Source organism: Drosophila obscura, unplaced genomic scaffold (genome assembly GCF_018151105.1).
Source record: "Drosophila obscura isolate BZ-5 IFL unplaced genomic scaffold, ASM1815110v1 contig_73, whole genome shotgun sequence".
Lineage (NCBI taxonomy): Eukaryota > Metazoa > Arthropoda > Insecta > Diptera > Drosophilidae > Drosophila > Drosophila obscura.
Window position 1 is genome coordinate 4163338 of NW_024542865.1, and position 21011 is coordinate 4184348.

At 45.1% G+C, this 21011-nt stretch overlaps 2 protein-coding genes across 2 annotated transcripts; one reads left to right on the forward strand and one right to left on the reverse strand.

Moving 5' to 3' along the window:
- Positions 1-708: 708 nt before the first annotated feature.
- On the reverse strand, positions 709-20582 carry LOC111065385 (small G protein signaling modulator 2). Its single transcript, XM_022353522.2, has 8 exons — positions 19701-20582; positions 5926-6596; positions 5114-5840; positions 4734-5039; positions 3576-4660; positions 3191-3495; positions 2835-3112; positions 709-2771 (listed from the first exon to the last, which is right to left on the reverse strand). The coding sequence occupies exons 1-8, from the start codon at positions 19717-19719 to the stop codon at positions 2683-2685; spliced, it is 3480 nt and encodes a 1159-aa protein (XP_022209214.2). The 5' UTR covers positions 19720-20582; the 3' UTR covers positions 709-2682.
- LOC111081995 (probable splicing factor 3A subunit 1) lies at positions 15979-17370 on the forward strand. Its single transcript, XM_022378167.2, has 3 exons — positions 15979-16177; positions 16251-16850; positions 16919-17370. Exons 1-3 carry the CDS (start codon positions 16075-16077, stop codon positions 17293-17295), a joined length of 1080 nt encoding a protein of 359 aa, XP_022233859.1. The 5' UTR covers positions 15979-16074; the 3' UTR covers positions 17296-17370.
- Positions 20583-21011: the final 429 nt, after the last annotated feature.

Below are 21011 nucleotides of genomic sequence, written 5' to 3' on the forward strand. Positions count from 1 at the left end.
CTGCCTAATCATTCGATCCATTCATACACTTCCCGCCTCCCCGGGTAACATATGGCAATGGCACACTCCACCTGCCCACTCGTCACTTGTTGTTATCGATCAAGATTCGGGCCCATTGGCAACCGTGAGAGTGTACAGGAATAGCAGCAATATATGTATGTATGTATGACCATACCGAGTGTAGAGTTTCGAGGAAGGTCCGCGCCCAGCCTTATCGCTTGATAGTGCGAATTTTTGTTTATTTGTTTACCTCTGGTTGCCATTGGGATTGGAGGATAATCAGCTGATGGAACTGGTTTTATCATACAGAGAAATATCAAATAAAATCAAATCAAATCAAATAGAATAAAAATAAATAAATCAGCTCATATTTCCGCTCACCCAAAAAGTTATTCTATTTTGATTGCTTTTTATCGTATAGGTATAGTATTTGGTATTTATTGATTTCATTTTAAACATGTTCTTTGTGTTGTTCATTCATTTGCTTTGCTTTGCTTTTGTACTTGTATATACATATATATTAATAAACATATATATATCCAACCATATAATATAACAGACATTGCCAGCAAAGTATATTCCCCATATCATATGATAATAAACCAATTTTTATATTTCTTCATAAGACATATACCAAGCAGGACACCACTCCATGTATAGGATTTCTGCCACGGCTTCCGCAAATCGGGTGTTTTTAATTGCGAGTGATGATATTTCATATAAGCTGAATCCAGTTGAATCCTTCAGCTTCTGGACACTCAGAATCCATATCAGGCCACCAAAGGTCAGGTGACATGGAGCTGCGTGCATTGATGTCATCCTCCCGTGCTCATGTTCGACGAAGCCATTGCCAAGGATTCAATTATAAAATAATCAAACAAATTGATTGAAGTGGCGGGTTGTAGCAATGTGCATTCGTCTTGCATAAACATTGTCGGATTTACTCGTGCACACAGGCACATGCCAACGATGGATCTCCAGATTGGCATCATGGAGCCAAAATCTTCCAGGCGATGAGGAAGGACGGTGTTGACTGGTATCAAATTTTTCGCTATTTATTGACTATTTTTTTATTTTTCATTGCAGGTGTGACGGGGAATTGGCTGCTTGGGTATATATTATATGCCATTGTAATTGAGATAAAAATCAGATATAAAAGCAAATGATTTATTTCTCGGCTCTGGTACTCTGCTGACAAAAAGGTACATTTACAAAGAGAGTTGTCTGAGTTTCTGTTATCGCATTAATTGCGTCGTATAAAGATACATACACATATACATATATGGGTAATCCACAACATTTATACTCGGTGTAGAGATAGAGAGATCACACAGGGAGGAAGGTAAGAATACATACATATGTACATATATAATCCATATATCTATATAATATGTGTGTGTGTTTGAATATATTTATATAAAAAATAAATTACAACTAAAATAAAAACAACGACAATTTGAAGTTTTCGCTTGGGGTTTGCGCGCTTTTTTCTTGCGCTTTTTGGTTGGGTTGGGTTGGGGATTCGGTTGGGTTTGATTCGGTGAGCTGCTTATAGAGGATATTTTATAGACACCCATATAGACCCATATTTATCTATGGAATAATAGTACATAATTGTTTTTATTCTCTCGACTTATTGTTGTTTTGATTGTTACATTCATTTGGTTATGTTTCGCTGGTACAGAGTTTTAGGCTTGAGTTAAGATTCAGATCTCTCATTTTGATTATTATTCTTTGTACATAGTTATATATGTATCGTTTCGTATATGTATGCATCTTGTTGTTTGTTTTGTAAAGTGCTTTTCATTTCATTTGCTTTCTTCTTTTTTTTTTTTTTGTATTCCTTAATTGCATTCCAATTTCATTTTGTGTCGCTTCATTAATTGGAATTTGCCACATTTTTTTCAAACACTGTCCAACACTTATTTGAAATGCACTGTGTATATGTTTATAGTATTTGTATGTATGTATATATTCATAATTTGATTTGCCTTTGATATTAGCGTGATAATTACATTGCACTAATTTGATACTCAATATCGTAGTATATCGTATATCGAATACATATGTGTATATTCATACAAGTTAGGTATATCTTCTGCCCATACATGCAAAAAAAAAAAAAACAACAGTTATGTGCCACATCAGTTTCCTATACAGTATACAGTAGATATATGTATATATAAGATTTCAATCGTTTCCATTGATTTTGTAGAGTCTTTTGCATTGTCAGCCCCTGGTTTGGTTTCCGTTTCTTATTTGTTTTTTTTTTTTGTGGGGATATGCTTGAGAAATGTTTGGGTTTTTTTTTTTTGTAGGAAGAACAGCTTACATTCATATAAATACAGTTACGTTTACATTTAGAGTCGCATGTTGCACGTGGCATGTTGCATGTACATGTATATACTTTATAAAGAAGACATCGAGTGAGAAAACAAAACGTATCTCCTATGCATACTATTTATTGTTGCTTGTTGCCATCTGCTGTGATGTTTTTTTTCTTTTTTGGTTTCTTGGCTGTTTTTGTTTTATTTTTATCCATTTTTGGCAAACGAAATTTGACTGACGATCTGAACTACGGATCTAGGAATAATTCTCTACATAATCCATACGCTAGCTATGGTTCTACTGGTCTACTATTTACTATTATATATTTTGTTTGTTTGTTTGTTCTCGCCCTCTCTACTTGTTCTCGATGATCATCTGCAGCTGCAGAACGAGGCTCCGGGCCAGCTGGAGCACTGCCTGAGCATTGTGACGTTCGGCCATTTCTGCAAGAGAATTCGCATAGAATAACGGCATATAATACGAGTATTGGGCAGCAAGCAGCATACCATTAAAGAACTTGATGACATCGGTAAAGTCCATGCTGTTGGACAGTATGATGTCGCGATAGGTCTCCAGCAGGGCCAGCGCCAGAAAGAGCACAAAGTGCCCAGAAGCTATATGCTTGGCAGCCCAGATCACCTCCCAGGTGGCAAAGACATCGTCGTAGACGAGCTCCCGCTTAAAGTCCAAGAGGAACCAGCGGTAGCAGAAGTAGAAGTGCGTATAGTCCCCATTCGAGTCCATCAGATCGTACATCTCCGAGTCGAGGATTTGTATGAGGGAACTGCCATTGAGAATATTCAATTATAAATGTAATAAAATATTAGGATAGGGATGGGGATAGGGATAGGGATATACCCACCGCATATTGGCAAAGTGCATGTCCATGGCACCGCCGCTGGGAAAGTTCTCGATCATGCGCTCCATGAGCTTGCAGAAGCAGCTGTAGCTGAGCGACTCGTCGTCGAAGATGACCAGCAGTGGGGCCACCAGATCGCACATGCCCTGCATGTAGCCCACGTCCAGATGCTCCCACACATACGTGGATATCACGTTGCGCAGCTTGTCCAGATTCTCGTTGGCAAAGTACCAATAGTTGCGATCGCATCGCTGCACATCCTTCTCGATCCGATGCAGATTGAGGCCAAACTGTTCGAGCAGCTCACTCTGTGGATCATAAAGGGTGCAAGCCATGTATACATACCTATATATCTGTATTTGGGGTGATGTTCTGGGATGCTACTTACACTGTAGACACCGCCATTGGAGCTGGCTGGCGAGGCGCAAGCTGATTTTGGCTGCTGCAGGGCATCCAGGACCGCCGCCGCCGCCGCCTGCTCCTGGACGGGTGACATCTGCTGACTGTTGCCCCCCTTGGGACTTCGCTCCCAGTTGGCAATATCCACCGAGGCGTTGGTGATAATGACAGCTGCCTGCTGCTGCTGTTGCTGCTGCTGCGGTGGCTTCACCTCCTCCTCCTCCTCCTCCTGCTCGTCCTCGGGCAGCTGCAGATCATCGGCGCTGAGGTACTCCGGACTGAGAACGCTGCGGCTGCGACTGTGACTGTCGCTGGGCTGGTGGACGTTGCCGCCGGCTCCTACCGTCTCGTAGGAGGAGGCTGTCGAGGTGGAGCAGCTGGCTATGGCTGGCTCGGCATTGATTTTCTCCTGCTGCTCCTGCTCGGCCTCCTCATCGAGCTCATTGAAATTCTCACCCTCGTCCACATGGCCCGAGTCTGTGCTGGTCTTCATGGCCCTTGGAATGGGCTTTACGCACAGATGCATGCCACTAACGGATACCTCCTCCTGCTGCTGCTGCTGTTGCTGTTGCTTTTGCTGGATCTGCTGCTGCTGCAGCTGCTGTTGCTGCTGATGTTGCTGTCGCTGCTCGTCATCGAACTCCAGATCGCCCGGATCGGATATGTCTGAGATATCCTCAAACACTTCGTTCTCCAGCTCGCCACCCGCCAGATCGAGATCGGCGGCACGCACCGTCCGCTCGTTGCCGCTGTTGCTGCCACTGGAGCTGAGCTTGGCCACCGCCCTGGCGGTCTTCTCCTTCTCCCGCTGCTGCACAATGGCATCGACGGCCAGCCACTCGCTCATCGTTGTCTCGTAGTAGTGCTTGCAGGTCTCGTCCTGTTTCTTGCGCTCCTCGCGACTGGAGCCAAAGGCGTAGTGGCCCAGCAGATAGGGCCACACCTCCTGCCGCAGCTCTGGCTGCACGCCGCCAAAGTAAACCAAGCGATAGAACTCAGTGGCATTCTGCAGCACACCATTCACATTGAGCAGCTGCCAGCGCTCCCTTGTCAGACCCTCCTCATCGGCCTTCACTGGGGAACAGCAACAACAGGAGCATATTAAAAAGGATTCAATGGGGAACTGCTTGGGGGCGGGCGCACTCACTTTCTGGCGTTATGCGGCCATGCACCAGGCCCGACAGATGCGTCCGCACTGTGGATAGATGACGGCAGTAGGCCAGCCAGCCGTAGAAGGCACGCGAGATGATCTGTCGCCGCATCGTGGAGCAGACCATCTCGATGCTGGTGTTCTGGGCGTGCTGCTGCTGCAGCAGCAGCGGCGACTCCAGCGGATACTGATCGATGGAGAGGCTCTTGTTCGAGCAGTCACTGCTGCCGGTGGTGGAGCAGCTGCTCAGCTGTGCGCGACGCGGTGTGCTCCGCACAAAGTCCAGTATCGAGTGGGTGGCAGCTGTAAAAAGAGACACAGATCGGATGTGAGCTGCGCTCCTCGCCGGGCAGATTCCGCTGGCGGCCTCTACTCACCGAATTCCTCGTGCCTGCTCTTGCTGACAATGCGAAAGACATAGTCGATGGGCGTCTCGTCCACAGACTCCATAACGGACGGCAGAATGCGGCGGCGCATGCTCTTCGGCCAGAGGAACATCTTGCCAATGCCGCGCTGTGACCAGAGCGGCGGATCCAGCTGTCCGTGCGGCAGCAGGCCCGTCTCCAGGCAGCTCAGAAACTGCTGCATGTGCCCGCCCTCCGGGAAGTGTATGGGCGGACGCTGTACGCCATCCTGGCCCACCAGGATGACGGTGCCGCCGCTGTCCTCGCCCCTGCTCTGATGGCAGTGCACATAAACGATTTCGTCCACATTGATGTTGAGGGCGTACGCCCAGAAGGCCTCCTTGTCGATGTCCTCGCCCTCGTCCGCCGCCTCGTTGTAGCCGTTCATCAGCTGATTTGGCGTCCACTTGATGGTCAGCGTTTGGATGTGCTGATGCAGACTGAGGTAGCCGGCCATCGGTTCGGCCACATCCTTGGGCAGCACATGGACATTGTTCTTGCCATAGAGCAGCGTCGCCTTGGCATTCTGATGCAGCGACTCCACATAGTCCTTGGCCACGCTGGCCGATGCCATTGACTTGAACGACCCGGTGCTGGCCTCATCCGAGCTGGTGTTCAGGCTCCGCTTAAAGTTAATGATCGCCGGCCGCGAGCAGGTCGAGGACGAGCGGCGACCCGAGCTAATGCGATGCCGTTGCACCTGCAATGGGGGAGAGAGAGAGAGAGAGAGAGAGCGGTGCATAAAGTTACCAGCCCAAGGGGTGGGCTCGGCTGTGTGCACTCACCAGCTCATCCGCATGCGGATCGGTCCAGTAATGATCGGCTGTCTTGGCCCGGGTAAAGTCGAGGGCACAGGGCCCCACCAGCAGGGAGCTGAGTATCGATCCATAGTCGGAGTCGGCCACCAGGGAGTCGCGATCGTAGTAGCTGCTGGCATTGCCCACCAGATACTCGATGATCTTGGTCAGACGCTTCTCGTAGAGGGCCAAACGTATCCACAGATACTTCAGGCCGGCCAGCGAAATGCTCGAGCCGCTGCCACTGGCCACGGAGGAGGTGGACGCAATGCCGATGGCATTGCTGCTGCTGCTGGCCGACTGCATCGAGTTGCTGCTGCTCTTCTTTAGCATGGGCGGCCGCTGGAAGCTGTCGCTGCTGGAGGAGGAGCGTTTGTTCGGATCCATGGCCTCGATCTCCTGCACCAGCTTGCTGATGTGCTCCGCCTCGGGGCAGCTCTTGGCGATCTTGTGCAGCAGGGCCGTCGTCGAGGAGGTCTTGAACAGGCCCAAGGCGCGACGGCGCAGTCCCTGGCTGAGGCAGGCCTCCACGGCGCCGCACAGCGACGTCACCGAGCTGCTCTCCTCGTGCACGTACTTCTTGGTCACCGCCTCCTCCATCAGTTGCTTCACCTCCTTCTTGACGCTGGCTATCAGGCGCTCCTTGTAGTCGCAGCCATCTGGAATAACCGAGTCCATCATTATCACCCGTCTGCTGCTGCAAAGTGAATCTCATGGTGAGTAAAAACCGCCCCCCCACGGGGCCTTTAAATGAAATCACAGCGACAACGCCCCCCAAATGTCAAAATGGACTCCTGCCTGCTGCCCCCTGCCAGCAGCTTTGTGTGTGTGTGTGTGTGCCCCACATCCTGCCTGCACTCTGAAATTCAATATGTTGAACATGTTCCAGCTGACAGCCCACCCCCCAATCAACAGAACGAACACACAGCGGCAGATCCTTCATCCCCTGCCTACTGACTACCAGCTGGCCTGCCCTGCCCTGCCCTGCCCTGGCCTGGCTGCTCCTCCAAAATGTTGACCACTTTGGCGCACAAGCACAAGCACAAATGCTAATGGCATTTGCACTCAAAATTCATGATGTCCTACGGCTCTCCATGGATAATTTCATTTTTATTTTCATTTTCATTAATTGTTTTCCATTTAGAGGGCTGACAAATGGTGCAACAGCCCATACAAGCGCAGGTACACAGAGATACAAAAAAAACTGTGATGAATGATAAATAATTGAAGGTGGAGAGTGGAGGGTGGTGGCTGGTGTAGCTTCAGGCATTCAGGTGCAGCAGCAGCAGCAGGAGTATGGAACTCCGGATGAATTACGAGCAACAGCTAAATGTGGGCTAGGGCAAAAGGTCACACGATGCAAATTGCAATAAATATGTCATGCAAAAGTCAGCAGTGAAGAATGCTGCTAAAGCGGAACAGGGCTTATATGAATTTATATGAATATTTATGCATATACTCGTATGCACATACATAGGCGTATATATGTATGTACCTACATATCTGCAGGCATGTCTGCAAAGTTAAACAATAGAATAAACTAAAAAAACAAATGCCAGAGGGATGAGGAGCACATTTATGCACTTGATACTGCCCAGAAGAGTTAGCTGATCCAACATTAATTTCATTTGGCCAATTTGTGTGTTGCTTTCTCGCTCTAGCTGCCAGCAAATCCGAATGCAGAGTGAGCGTGAAAAAATAAACGAAATTTTAGGATTTAATGCAGCAAAAGTAAAGTGAAGATGCGAAGCGTGCGAGGTTGGGGGAGTCGATATGCCACAGCATTGACTTTTCGGTTTTAGGGTTTCAACCCTGCCCCCCTCCAAATGCACTTCCAGCCAGCAGTAAAGTCATGTCACCAGCTGCGTGTCGAGCTCATTATGTGTGTGTCCTTTCCACGTTTTAATGTTGATGACGATGATGTGGATGTGGATGTGGCAGCAGTCCTGCCATAAGGCATGGGGGTGGCGGCGACACAGTGCTGTTGTCTGGGACGCCGACCGAGTTGTCGCCAGGCCATGTCCTTGCCAATGGCTGGGGCTGTGGCTGTGGCTGGGCTGGGGCTGTGGCTGGGGCTGTGACTGTGCCTGTGTGGCTCGGAAAGATGGCTGGCTGGATGGCTGGCACGGGGCTTCCCCGCTTTAATTACAGCTCTTTTGTTGCACCATTTTCACTGTGGCTGTGGCTGTGTGCAACATCGCTTAGGTTTTATGTGTCACACACATGCAATTAGCATTTAAATGGTCAGCGGGGAGGAGGCATCAAAGTTTTAATAACTTAATTTTTGCACTGGCAAGGGGAGCCGGCATGAGGGCAGCTGGCAAATGCAAATAACACAAGAGAGCAGTAATGTAGCCGACTTGGGGCAGCTGAGAGCAAAAGTTAGTTCTCTGTTTCTATTTGTCTTTTGTTGATTTGTATAATTATTTGCATCTCTGTTTGCCCAGTGACCCGTGACCCACCCCATTGTTGACGCTGCACAAATGAAAGCAAATACAATGGATAATTGTGACTGCCCCAAGTACAGCCATACTCCATCTCCATGCCCATGCCCATTGCTTTGCTGATGGTTCGTCCTACTCCTGCATTGGACATTGGATCTGGTGACAAAGTGAACTTTGAAACCCATTGGGGAATGGCCAGCGTTGACAGGAGTTGCAGCAGCTGAAATTGGAGTAGAGAAAGGAGCAGAAGAAAGAAGCAGGAAGGAACAGCAGGAGCAACAGGAATGAGCAGCAGGAGCAGAAGTAGCAGCAGGAAGGAGCAGCAGGAAGGAGCAGAAGGAGCAGCAGGAAGGAGCAGTAGGAGCAGCAGGAAGGAGCTGCAGGAATAATGAAAAGGAGTAAAGCATCTGTAACTAACCGGAGGAGCAGCAGAGACAAGGATACACAATGAGTGGGGGCGAAAGGAGCAGAAGGCAAGGCAAGGCAAGCAGCAGGTACGAGACGCATGAGCAGAGCCTTGAAGGAGTCCAAAGACTGAGACTGAGACTGGGACAAGGCTTGACCAGGACAAGTCACAGGAAATTGACAACGAGCTGTGGCTAGCAGGGCACCAGGATCTAAGGCAGAACAAGGAGCAGCAGCAGCAGCAGCCGCAGCACGGAAACTGGATCCATGCTGCAGTGGGAAACGAGCAACCAATGAGTAACTTTTCACGTTCTAGGTGACCTCGATGTGGTCTTGCACCCCCTCCCAGCAGCAGCAGAAAATCTAGGAAATATAAATGCATTTATATCGGAAAGATATTAAAGCTTAAACGGCATATCCTTAAGGAGTCTGTGGCAGCCACAGCAAATCTCTCAGATTGAGAGCTAAAACTATTTTTTGTGTCGTAGCTTTAAGCCATCAAGCAACTGGGGTTACAGCTGGAATCCGTGGATCCACTGTGCTGTTCCGCCCACTGGGCCACTGGATCGAATATATTTGTTTCCGTATATTTTAGCTTGAAATCAAGACGTAATCGTAAATTCATTTGTCCCACAAATGCCAATTGATGGCTTAAACGGGCTCAGTGGGAGGGCCCAAACCTAATTAAGGCAGCGGTTTGGCTTTGGGCTTTGGGCTTTGGGTTTGGGTAGGGGTTTGGGTGCCACAATTTTAAATTAAACTCCAAAGCAAAAGGTTTTGCTATTTTCAGCCAGCGAGATTTTTTTTTTTTTTTTTTTTTGCTGTTCGTTCGTTTGGACTGGACCCCTGGATGGGCCACAAAGGGATATTTATAAAGATAAATCTATCTAAATATAAATAAATAAATATAAATACTTTAGAATTGACTCTGTTTTTTTTTTTAGAACTATTTAAAGATGAGTTTGATGTGTTTACAGTTGATAAAAATCAGCGAACGGCGTCTGCCTTGGGCTTTGGAATATTGTAAAAAATTGCTTCAGTTTGCCTTTTGTTTTAAAGAGTTTGGGTGAACAAACAAAGATGCTTGCAGCCCCAATACAATGCCCCAGTAGCATATTCATATTTGAACATCTAAATATATATTTACATGCTTACATGTGTACATACATATGGGCAGTTCCTATCTGGCGTTACGTTACATTCGTACGACAAAATGTTGGAAAAAATAGTCAAAAAGCTGAAATTTGGAAAAAAGATTATCCTCGTTGAATATAATTAGGTTAGACCAGAAAAGTGAAAATAATCGATCGTACGGTTTTAAAGATATACGCCAAAGAATGACCTAAAAGACCTAGAAGTGGTTTTCGAGGTTGGGGTACAAAATGGCAAAACTCTGCGTATTGGATAGGGGTATTTGGATAACATTTTTTGTGGTAATAAATGAAGTATTGAGAGTTAATTTTCAAACTTATTAAATGTAAAAACTTTTTGCTCTTTTTTTGTTAAAAATCCGCGGAGGCATCTGGCGAACGTTACTGGCGTGACGTTACCAAATTTCGCGTTTATAAAAGCCTACAAATATACTGTTAGCCGAGGTTGGACCAACGTTCTGATAATGGTTTTAGGTAGTTTAATATGTTAGAAAGACTTTAAGGAGAAACTTTTATTAAGAATCATCTTCTTCCTAGGAGATAATTGTAAAAGAAAACATGTCTATAAAAATACCAGAAAATACCAAAAACGTGAACTTTTCCTTATTTTCATAGGTTTTAGGATGAAAGTCAATGAAATTATATGTCAATAAAGTAAATTAGTTACCTTTCAATAAATTTAGAAAAAAATATCCGGAAAAAATCATATGGAAATCGGTTTTTATTGACTTTTTATGATTCTTGGCCTGGTGGACCTTTTGGCGGAACTACCCATGCGAATAGAAGAACAAAACTAAATTAAAAATTGAAGTATACGAATAGATTTCCTTAACAATTAAATGTACCTACAATATGTTATAATTGTTTAGTCTTAGGAGAAAAAATAAGTGTCTATGCGTACTGTAAAAATGAATAACACATTTGTCAAATTATTACATTTAATCTAGCTGAAGGCCATAGCAGATATTTCTCGTTTATTATCACGTACTATATGGTTTAAACCTTATAGTAAGCTGTTAAGTAAATAAATAATAAATGTCTCGCATGTACTATCCAATCTGGCAACTTTTTTGTGCACAAATGTGTGTATGTATGTGCTATACGTTCGTATGTAGAATTAAGATAAACACTTAATTAGACAATGGAATATGTGGGCAAAGTATGGGTAGAAGTAGCAGCAGGCTGCCAGCAGGAAACTCTCATGTGTGTGTGTGCTCTGCCCCTACCCCCTGCCACCACCCCCTGCCACATCCTATCAGTTTTACATGTAGCTTTGTTTTTGTTGTTTTTCTTATTGGCCTTCGCTTTCAATTTATTTTGTGGCCAAATGAGCTTTCGGTTGTACCTTTTTGTTTTTTTGTTTTGGTGGGTGGGTGGCTGGGGGGCGTGGAACTATTTGTATTGCTATCTCCTATTCGTGCGGGGAAAGACCCGCATAAACAGATAGCAAAATACACAAATATATGCTTACAAAAGACTACATACATGCACACATACATACATATATGTATTTGTGTACTCATATATTCATAGAGTGTGTGAGAGGGGCGAATGCCACTGCCAAACTGCGACATTAATTACGGTCTAATGTACTCTTATTCGTATACGTATTGTGTTTGTGTGTGTGTGTGTCTGCTTGTGCTGTGTGTGTGTCTGCTTGTGCTTCTTGTGCTGTGTGTGTGTGTGTGCTCTGTGTGGCAAGGGCTGGTGTCTGCTGCTTGTTTCAACACGCAAACTGCATTACCATTGGAGCCGCCGCCCAGACCAAAAAGTTCAACTTAATTTAGGATGCGGGGCAAGGGGGCATAGAATCTGCCAGCAGAATCCATAGGGAAATGGTTTGGGCGCGCGCAAACATATGGACATGGGATGCCAATGAAATCACACCAAAACAAAACTTATTTCATCTACTCATTACACTCGGGAGTACGGTTTATCGCCGGGTTTCAGTTGCCCTAATTAAACATAACTTCGCAATAAGTTAAGTTAATCCTTAGTCACTTATTAATTTGTTATTGGCAACAAAAAAATAGAGGAGAATTTTCTACGGCAAATACATTTAGTAGATTACGATTAAAGTCATTCCCCCGGCGGCCTCTGATTTATGGCTTAATTTCCAGCCTAAGCCCAGTCAAAAGGTTTCGTATTTAATTGGGGGTTTACTGTGGAAAACCTAAAGGCATTTCGGTATGCTGTAAGTTCAGAATTTCTCTATATGGCAGCGCACAAAAATATGCAGATTATTTCATCAGTCTGAAATATTGCTACTGCCAAATAAATCGCTTAAAGTTCTTAATTTTAAATTGTGACATATGCGAGTTTTGGTCACACTTACGGCAAAGGTGTTCAATGTAGATTTTGCTGTAATTTTTCCCATGAAATTATCACTCATCCGCCCCGGCTGTTACCCATTGGACCCAGCCCAATCCCGAGTGGATCTGGCACTTTACACAAATTGTTGCCTGCTTTTTGGGGCTTCGTTTGAAATGGATTTTCATTGCTCACGTGTCAAGTCCAGTACACACTCCAATTGGAATCGATTGAATCGAGTGTTTGAGCCAAAGATCAGTGCTTGGCTGAAAAGGTCACTAGGTTGAGGTTGGGGGGGGGGGGGCTGGATGTGATTCCAGTCCATTTCAATAATCCTTTTTGCTGTGCTGTACACCCACGCACCAGTGCAGTGCAGCCATGCAGCACCCTCTGACATTTCACAACGTTGCCTGCACTCAGCTGGAAATGTTTGCTCAGCATAATTAGGATTTCAGTTCAGCATAAAAGGGGGGCATGGAGCGTGGAGCGTGAGGCATGAGGCATGAGGCGTGGGTGTTGGATTGAGAGTCAGCTAAATGCAAATTCAAATGAAAAATGAGGAAATGGCAAATTGCGAAACTGCAATTGTGCAATGGTAATTTCAGCTTGGCACAAGCTCAGATTTCTGCATCGTGTCCCCCCATTCAGGGCAGACATTCTTGAGAAAATTTCTCCTGCAACAGAGATTCCACGTAACTACGTAACTGGTGGAATGTTTAGCAAAAGGTCAGAGGACGGGCGCCGTGACTCGACTAGTGGCAAATAATTGAAGCCAAGAAAGAATTCAGTCTTAATTGCAAAATGCCAACAAATTGCATTTTCTTGGAGCAGCAACAGCAGCAGCAAAAAGAGTGTAAGAAAAGTTGTAAAAAAAAAAGTAGGTAAACTTTTCCTCTGCGTTATGTGAACTCAAAGATCGAAGCGAAAGCGCAGGGAACTCCAACAACATTCCAGTTAGGCAATTGAATAACTAATTTAAGTTACCCAAGCCTGCAAATTGCTGCACGCTTTAGTCGCAGTTTTCCATGGCATTATAATGAACATAGTGAAAGAATTAAAATACAAGTGCTGGATGCGGATATTTGTCACTCGTTGAGTGCTGCTTGAAGCCACAGTGAATATAAAGAGGCAGATTTACTCATCCATACATTTCAATGGATTTTTGTGGACTGGTCTCTTTTTTAGCGAGAGCTCGAAAGCATTCAACTGGCATCAGTAAAGTTTTTATTTCCAAAATACTCGTACTGGACGCTCTACTGTCTCTATTTATACACTCTATTTAATACTTGAATTTGTGCAGGAACAACCTCACATCAGCGTTTTATAGCCCCTCATAACTTCGATCATTAAACCATTTAACAATTGCAAATTATTGAGAGCAATGCAAAGAATACTTTTTAAGGCATTTGATTGACATTAAATTAATTTTTAGTTTGATATTTGCTCGCGTTCGAACTTGAGAAATTTCTGGTCCCATCCAAATGGGCAACTTTTGCAGGCATTCCAATGACAGCACCAAAAAAAAAAAAAAATAGCAACGAGAAGGCACTTCTGAGTCGCTTCTGTGGACGCGACTCTACTTTTATACCCTTACTCAGTCAGTATATAAAATTTGTGGGCTTATTTTACATTTTTCTGCTACATCTGTTATCTTTATCTATCTGGTATAAAAAACGAAAGAGACCAACGATGAGAGGACAATCGAGTGGTTCAGGGACAGGGCACGGCGACTGAGACTGACTGTCATGTGAGGGTCTGGTCTGGCTGGACGTAAAATTAATGATGGCCAGACAGTTGATTTTTAATTTTGAAGTAGAGCCAGCCAGAGCAGGAGCTGGAGACGGAGCTGGAGCCTAAGCAGAGCCGACGCACGGACACTGACTTTGGGGCTTAAAATTAATGGCTCTGATAGGACGCAGGGCACACGTACACGCACGGCAGGATAACGACTCTCTGTTGCCCTGACAGTAAGCCAACAGCCCTCCCCCCCAGTCCCATTTTGATGGCACTTAGTCGGGCAACGTGCCACGAGGCAACAGCAAAAAAGTAAATCCAAGGACAGGTCCAACAGGGGACGGTGGAATGTGCGCTGCAACAGCAGATTCACTGGATGGAATATATACATATATAAGTATTATACGTAGGACCCAAAGACTGGAGAGAGACTGCACTAGAAATCCATTGCCCCGAGCAGATTGAAGCACCAGCAGAAGGAGCCATACCAGACACTCAAGTTAAAAACTAAACTCTGGAAGATCGTGTGCGCCCCCGTTGACTGCTCGACTGCGACACGCCCTTGGCTTGGTTGCTCTTGGTTGCCATGTGCAGGCATCTGTTGAAAGCTTTTTGATCTCCCAATGGAGGGAGGATGCTTTTGTTTTCAATTTGATGGGCTGCGGCAGATTATTGGTGCCTAGCAATCCCCGTTGGAGGCGCAAACTCCAAAGTATATATAGGGCTTTATGACAGCGCACTTAGCGTACACATGTGGCCCCTACACGTGGCTACACGGCCACCTCTGCAGAGCTCTGTGACCTCTGTGACTCGTGACTCAACGTAGAGGCCGCGTCGCAAGTGAGTGACTCTTTTCCAGTCAATCTCGTCCTTAGCCCACAGCTAATGCCATAATTGAACGATTGATGGGAGGACACACAATCACCACACCATCACCATCACCATCATCGTCATAAACATCGACCCCTCATCATCGTTCGCCTGAGCCTCATCGGAGTCACAGAGTAACAGTCGCAGGCGGATATGCATCACCAGCAGAGCCTTCACGTTCGCCCACATCCGAGTGCCCCAGTTGGGGCGTAGAGCAGTGCTGTGTGGCCAGGGCAAGGCCGCCGCTGCCAGTACAGGCAAATAAAACGTAAACAGACGCCCACACGCCAAGCGTCACGTTGCTTCCACTTTCTATGGGACGACATTGACTGTGGTTCGGCTTTCTACTCTACGCTTCATGTCTCGTGTTAGTATTGGTTTCACTTCCACATTGATGTGGCCAATTGCCTTTCATTCATAAAAGTTTTACGTTGATCCAATGGAAGCCATAAAGCAAGCTGGCAACTGTCTTGTACCCGGCCACATGCCCATCAATGCCATGCATCCCATAGCCCAACCCATCCGTCAGTGTCAGCAAAGGTTTCGCCTGCCCACTGGCCCACTGCCACCAAGAGTCAGAGTGACTGCATTCAATGCACTGAGAGAAGTGCAACGCCTACCCAGTGGGAAATATACATTCCGGTTTGGGAGTTCTAAGTTCTAGTTGGAACTACCAACTAAAAACTAGTAGCTACTAAGCTGTATTTCTTATTTGTAAATCAGATTCTAAGCTTAATCCTTTCACTTTGCTGTCAACTCTACTCAGCTCAGTGCTGTGGGCAACTCTATTCGTGCGAGGACAGAGCTAGCCTTATGGCTAAAGCATGCCAGTGCGAGCGAGAGCAATATATGCGCCAGGCTTGGCTTTCCAGGATTTCCAGGCTTTCGATTTGTAGGCTTTTGACACAAATAGTGGCTGAATTCTTTGATTGATGGCTGGCAGATCGCTACGAACATTACTACAGCATTCTGTCTCTCCTGCCTGCTCTCTCTCTCTCTCTCTATCTCTCTCTTTGCAGCAATGTTAGCAAAGAGCTCTAGGGTTCAGTGTTGAAAAACAATTAATCGTGGAAATGCATTCTCTTGAAATGGCAGTCCTGTGCAGTTCATTTGTTGTGCAACACTGGCCGATGACAAACGCTTTTCTTTCCATCTGCCTGCTGCCTGAGTTTTGCACCGTTTTGCTAGAAATCTATTTCAATTGTGCTCCAAATTAATTAAACATGAATGAAGAGTTGAAAAAAGTTGTGGAGCAAATGCTGAAGGAGAAAAACCTGGATGCAACCCCAGAAACTCGCAGGATTTTAGCTTACAAGCTGGGCGATTGTGAGTATTTTAATAGCTTAGCGTAGCATTATTTTACTTCCTTTTTTTTCTTTTTTTTTTTTGCTGCATTTAGTTATTGAGAATATTGGTAAGGAGACGCGTCGCAATGCCGATTGCGCCCAGCGCGCCAAAGTGAGCTACTTTGATTTGGAGGAAACTTTTCGCAAGCGAAAGATTCTGGGCGAGGAACTTGAAAAATTTGTAAAAGACGATGAGGAAAATGCCATGGCACGGCCAGCTAACGAAAATGTCTTGCCATGGGACCCAAAAGGTAATGTGGGATGTGCCGTCAAGAGGCCCATGGAGCTACTGCGCGGCGAAGAAGATCCACCAAGACGCCCGCCCAACGTGCCCCCGTTTCTGCCGCCCATTCCGCCCGCACATACCTGGAAGAAAACGTATATGGTGCCCCCCAGACACGATAAAACTTACGTCGAGGCGCGCGAAATCAACGCTGAAAACCGTTTGCAAATGACCAAAAATCTGCAAAATTTTCAAAAGCGCACTCGACCAACTGTCTCGTTGTTCGGGGAGGTGTCGTCCAGCGACAAGCGCTTCGATTTGCTGGACATAGAGCCGCCGAAGCGTCCGGCTTATATGGATGCGCTAATGGGGTGCGGCCAGTACTATGGGACTGGGGAGGACGAAGACGACGAGAAGATATCGCCAGAGGGTGAGTCTGCTGCTGCTTTATAATAATAAATATAATAATAACCTTTTCTCTGGTCTTCTCTATGACAGCGGCAAAGTCGTTATTTCTGATGCCGCCGAAGCCGCCAAAGTCCCCCTTTTTGGCTGCTCCGAAGCCGCCAATTTCCCCCTTTTTAATGGCACCAAAGCCTCCAATGTCCCCCTTTTTAGCTGCTGCGAAGCCTCCAATGTCCCCCTTTTTGGCTGCTCCGAAGCCTCCAATGTCCCCCTTTTTGGCTGATGCAAAGCCTCCAAATTCCGAATTTTTAGCGGCTTTAAAATCGCCATTTTTAACGGCTCCGAAACCTCCAAAATCGCAATTTCTAGCGGCTCCAAAATCGCAATTTCCAGGGGCTCCAAAATCGCTATTTTTAACTGCTCCGAAGCCGCCAAATTCGTCGCCAAAGCAGCCGAAGAAGTACCAATAGAATCAATCCAAATAAATCAATTAAAATGCTTCCAAATGGCATATACAAATAAATACAATTAATATTGTGCCCAGATATCCGTTCTTTATTGACTGCAGATTTGAGTTATCGTTTTAGGTTGGAAATTTCCACATCAAGTAGCAGAAGCTGCCACATTGTTGCAGTGTATACCAGCACCAGCTTCAGCCTATCTATCCTGCGGATCTGGGACATACATATGTATGTATGTATAGTATGTGCAAAGGACTTAAGCAGCAGCAGCAGCAGCGTCACGGCCAGAATGAATAGATGGACAAACGGACGGGGCTTAATCTTTTGCAGACAATCAATCAGGAGAATGCTGCTGCTTCTTCTGCTGCTGCTGTTGCTGCCACCGCTAAAGTCGTTACATGGGATTAAAGGGCGGACAAGACTACCGCCCACCCCAGCCCGCAACCTGTTGCCGTGCGCCATGCACTTTTAGTGCGGCCTTGATTGTGGCTAAGCTTAAAGGCACACAAATGGCAGGCCACAGTCACAGAGATACTCGACTAGAGTGACAGAATGAATGCACGATGCGAAGCGAAGCGGCAGTGCAGGGCAGGCAGCTGGAGCCTAAAGGGATACCACAGTCATGGCCGCCGCACCTGGACACATTCATTCTAATTTCATTATGCTAAAAGCTCATCATCCGCATTGGCCTTGCCGTTGGATGGTGATGGAAGATCTGGAAGAAGAATGTGGTTTGTGCAATGCAATGCAATGACTGATTGCCCAGATGGCCTAATAACCTGTTGCCAGGGAACACAGCAGCCGCTGGGCAGGATTACTTGCTAGTAAAATATAAGATACGCCCCCAAAACCATACCAGCAAGTGGAGTAGGATCTACGCATGTATATACATATGTACATATGTATGTATGTATGGCATAACGGTCAACAGTCACGGGCCACACTTATGGCACATGTAAAATTCAATTAAATACAAAAATAGATTAAATAAATAAAATACAAAATAAATAAATAAAAAATTAAATATTGTAAATTTAACCATAACCCTTCTGTGATTAGTGCATACAAAAATAGATGAAATAAATGAATATTTTTTAAATAAAATCTTTTTTCAATAAAATTAAATATTTTAATTTTAAACATAACTCCAAAAACCATAACCAAAAATCGAAAACCAGATGAAAATTAATATTTTTAAAATAAAATCTTTTTATAAAAAATTATATATTGTAATTTTAACCATAACTCCTCTGTGTTTAGTGCATACAAAAATAGATGAAATAAATGAATATTTTTTAAATAAAATCTTTTAAAAAAAAAACTTAAATATGGTAATTTTAGGCATAACTCCTCTGTGACTAGTGCATTAAAAACAAGTATTACTTGTAACACTAGGAAAAAATAAAAATACCTCATAAATATGTTTCCTCAGCTATGCAGATTAAATTAATGGAGAAAATAAAAATACACAAAAAAAAAATTAAATAAATTAATATTTTTTAAATAAAATCTTTTTTAAATAAACTTAAATATTGTAATTTTAGCCATAACTCCTCTGTGACTAATGCATTAAAAACAAGTATTATTTTTAGTAAATATACAAATACAAATAAATATGTTTCCTCAGTTATTCAAATTAAATTAATGCTTAAAAGCAACAATATTTGTGTGAGCATTTAAATCGAACAATAATTTAAATAATTTTAATAATTTAAAATTTAAATCTATTGGTTAGCCGCTAACCTCCTCCAGCAGCTTTGTCGGAGTTTTTGCTCAAATGCAGAACCAAACCAAGAGCACTGTTGCAGCAAAGGCACGTCCTTGAATGTGCCATCCCCCCCACCGCCACCACATGGCAAGGCAATGCAGGGCAGGGCAGCATTGTTGTAGCAATTGCAAATACAAAAAAAATGTATGTACCATTGTCGCATTAAGTGAAGCACCGTTCGCTGATTGCCCGGGATTACCGGAACACATACACATACCCATACCCATACCCTATCCATATCCACAATGCACAATGCACACATTGGATGCACTGCAAACACCCAAACCAAAGCCCAACCCACATTGCCTCATTGCCTCATTCCAATGCCCAATACTCTTATACATATGAACATATGTATGTATGCATGTACATATGTATGTGTGCATGTAGATATGTATGTATAGAATACGTATAAAATATTAGCATGAAGCTTTCACTGTCGTCGCTTCAATCGCCGCAGCGGGAGTGTGAAATCACGAAAATGTGAAAAGTGATGCCTGAATGCATCCATTATCTACACCCACACACACACACACACAAACACAAGGCATAGGACTGTTGTCCCTTCCCAGCCTATTGTCTTAGTCAGTGGTTTTTGTGTTTGCGGGTTTGTTGGGTTACAGTACAGTACATATGTATATATTACCTGCATTGGTTTGCACCATTTTCGGGCGCTTCTTCCTGTGGAATTTCGGCGAGTTTCTCTCTGTGTGTGTTTGTGTGCGTGTGTGCGTGGGCGTGTGTTTTGACGCTTACGGCGGGGCAGATTGCCCAAAGCTTTTTGCACCGTAATTCCTTATTCGCTCTCTCTCTATCTATCTTTCTGCCTCTCCTGCTTGCCTGCGTCTCACGCACACAATCACACGCGCGCGCCTAAAATGTATTTCGAAAAAGTTTCTGTTTGTTTTTGCGCGTAGAGTGTAACGGTACAGGGCCGAAATAGAAGAAGAAGAAGCAGCAGTAGCAGTAGCAGCAACAGGGAATGGATGGAACGGTGAAAGTGTCGCCTGTGGCTGAAGCGTCTTCTTCACTCCACTTTAGGGTCCTAGCCCTGGTCCTGGTGCTGGTCCTGGTCCTCGTTCTGGTCCTGGTGCTGTTCCTCGTTCTGGTGCCTATTCTTTTCCTTTTCCTTTGCGCTTCCTTGCTTTCTTTGCTTCGATGCTCTCCCTTTTGGGCTCTTCCTTCTTATTGCGCTCTTTTGCTGTGTGTTTCGGCTGCTTATTAACTAGTTGCTGCCTGCCTGCCCGCCTGCCTGCCCGCCTGCCTGCCTGGGTTCTTTATAAATAATTTGGCATCCTGCCAGCCGCCGGAGAGGGAGAGGAGCAACGAGCGCGCGCTCCCATCATTTACAACAAAACAAATCTCTCCACACAAGTGTTTGACCGAATTACTGACTAAAACCGAAAGAAAGGCTGAAAATGTATTGGAAGATAGACCGATATAACCGTATAACCCCGATAGACCGAAATGACTGAATAGCTGACTGACTGAATCACTGACGGAATGACGACGAACGACAAACCGACAAACCGACAAACCGACAAACCGACTCCACTCCTCGACACTTTACGAACGACTGACTAAGTCCCTAATTATTATCTTTGGTAAGCGTACGGGGGCCATAGAGTGGAGCTACTGCCACTAACTACTGAACGCGACGAACTCCCAAGTAAAACTGAAAACTGAAACTGAAAGCAAACCGAACGAACCGAAGGAACCCGCCACGCCAGCCAGCCAGACACAAATTCTGACGCTGACGTTGACGGTGACGCTGACGCTGGACGACAACAACAACAACAGCAACAAACGCACGAAGCTCTTGCCTCTTGCTACTGCTGCTGCTGCTGCTGTGCTCCCTTTTTGGTGTTTTTTGTACCACTGTGCCCCATACAAGCTGCCACATTACGTTACGTTTCGGAAGCTTTTCGCGTTGCGCCCTTTAGGCCCTTGCTATCTC

Excerpts from the sequence above, each read along its gene's own strand:
- LOC111081995 (XM_022378167.2), top strand. The coding sequence starts at position 16,075 with ATGAATGAAGAGTTGAAAAAAGTTGTGGAGCAAATGCTGAAGGAGAAA. Across the intron at positions 16,178-16,250 it reads AGCTTACAAGCTGGGCGATT|TTATTGAGAATATTGGTAAG; the intron begins GTGAGTATTTTA and ends TGCTGCATTTAG. Across the intron at positions 16,851-16,918 it reads CGAGAAGATATCGCCAGAGG|CGGCAAAGTCGTTATTTCTG; the intron begins GTGAGTCTGCTG and ends TCTCTATGACAG.
- LOC111065385 (XM_022353522.2), bottom strand. Across the intron at positions 3,496-3,575 it reads CCAATGGCGGTGTCTACAGT|AGTGAGCTGCTCGAACAGTT; the intron begins GTAAGTAGCATC and ends TATGATCCACAG. Across the intron at positions 3,113-3,190 it reads ATGCACTTTGCCAATATGCG|TTCCCTCATACAAATCCTCG; the intron begins GTGGGTATATCC and ends TCTCAATGGCAG.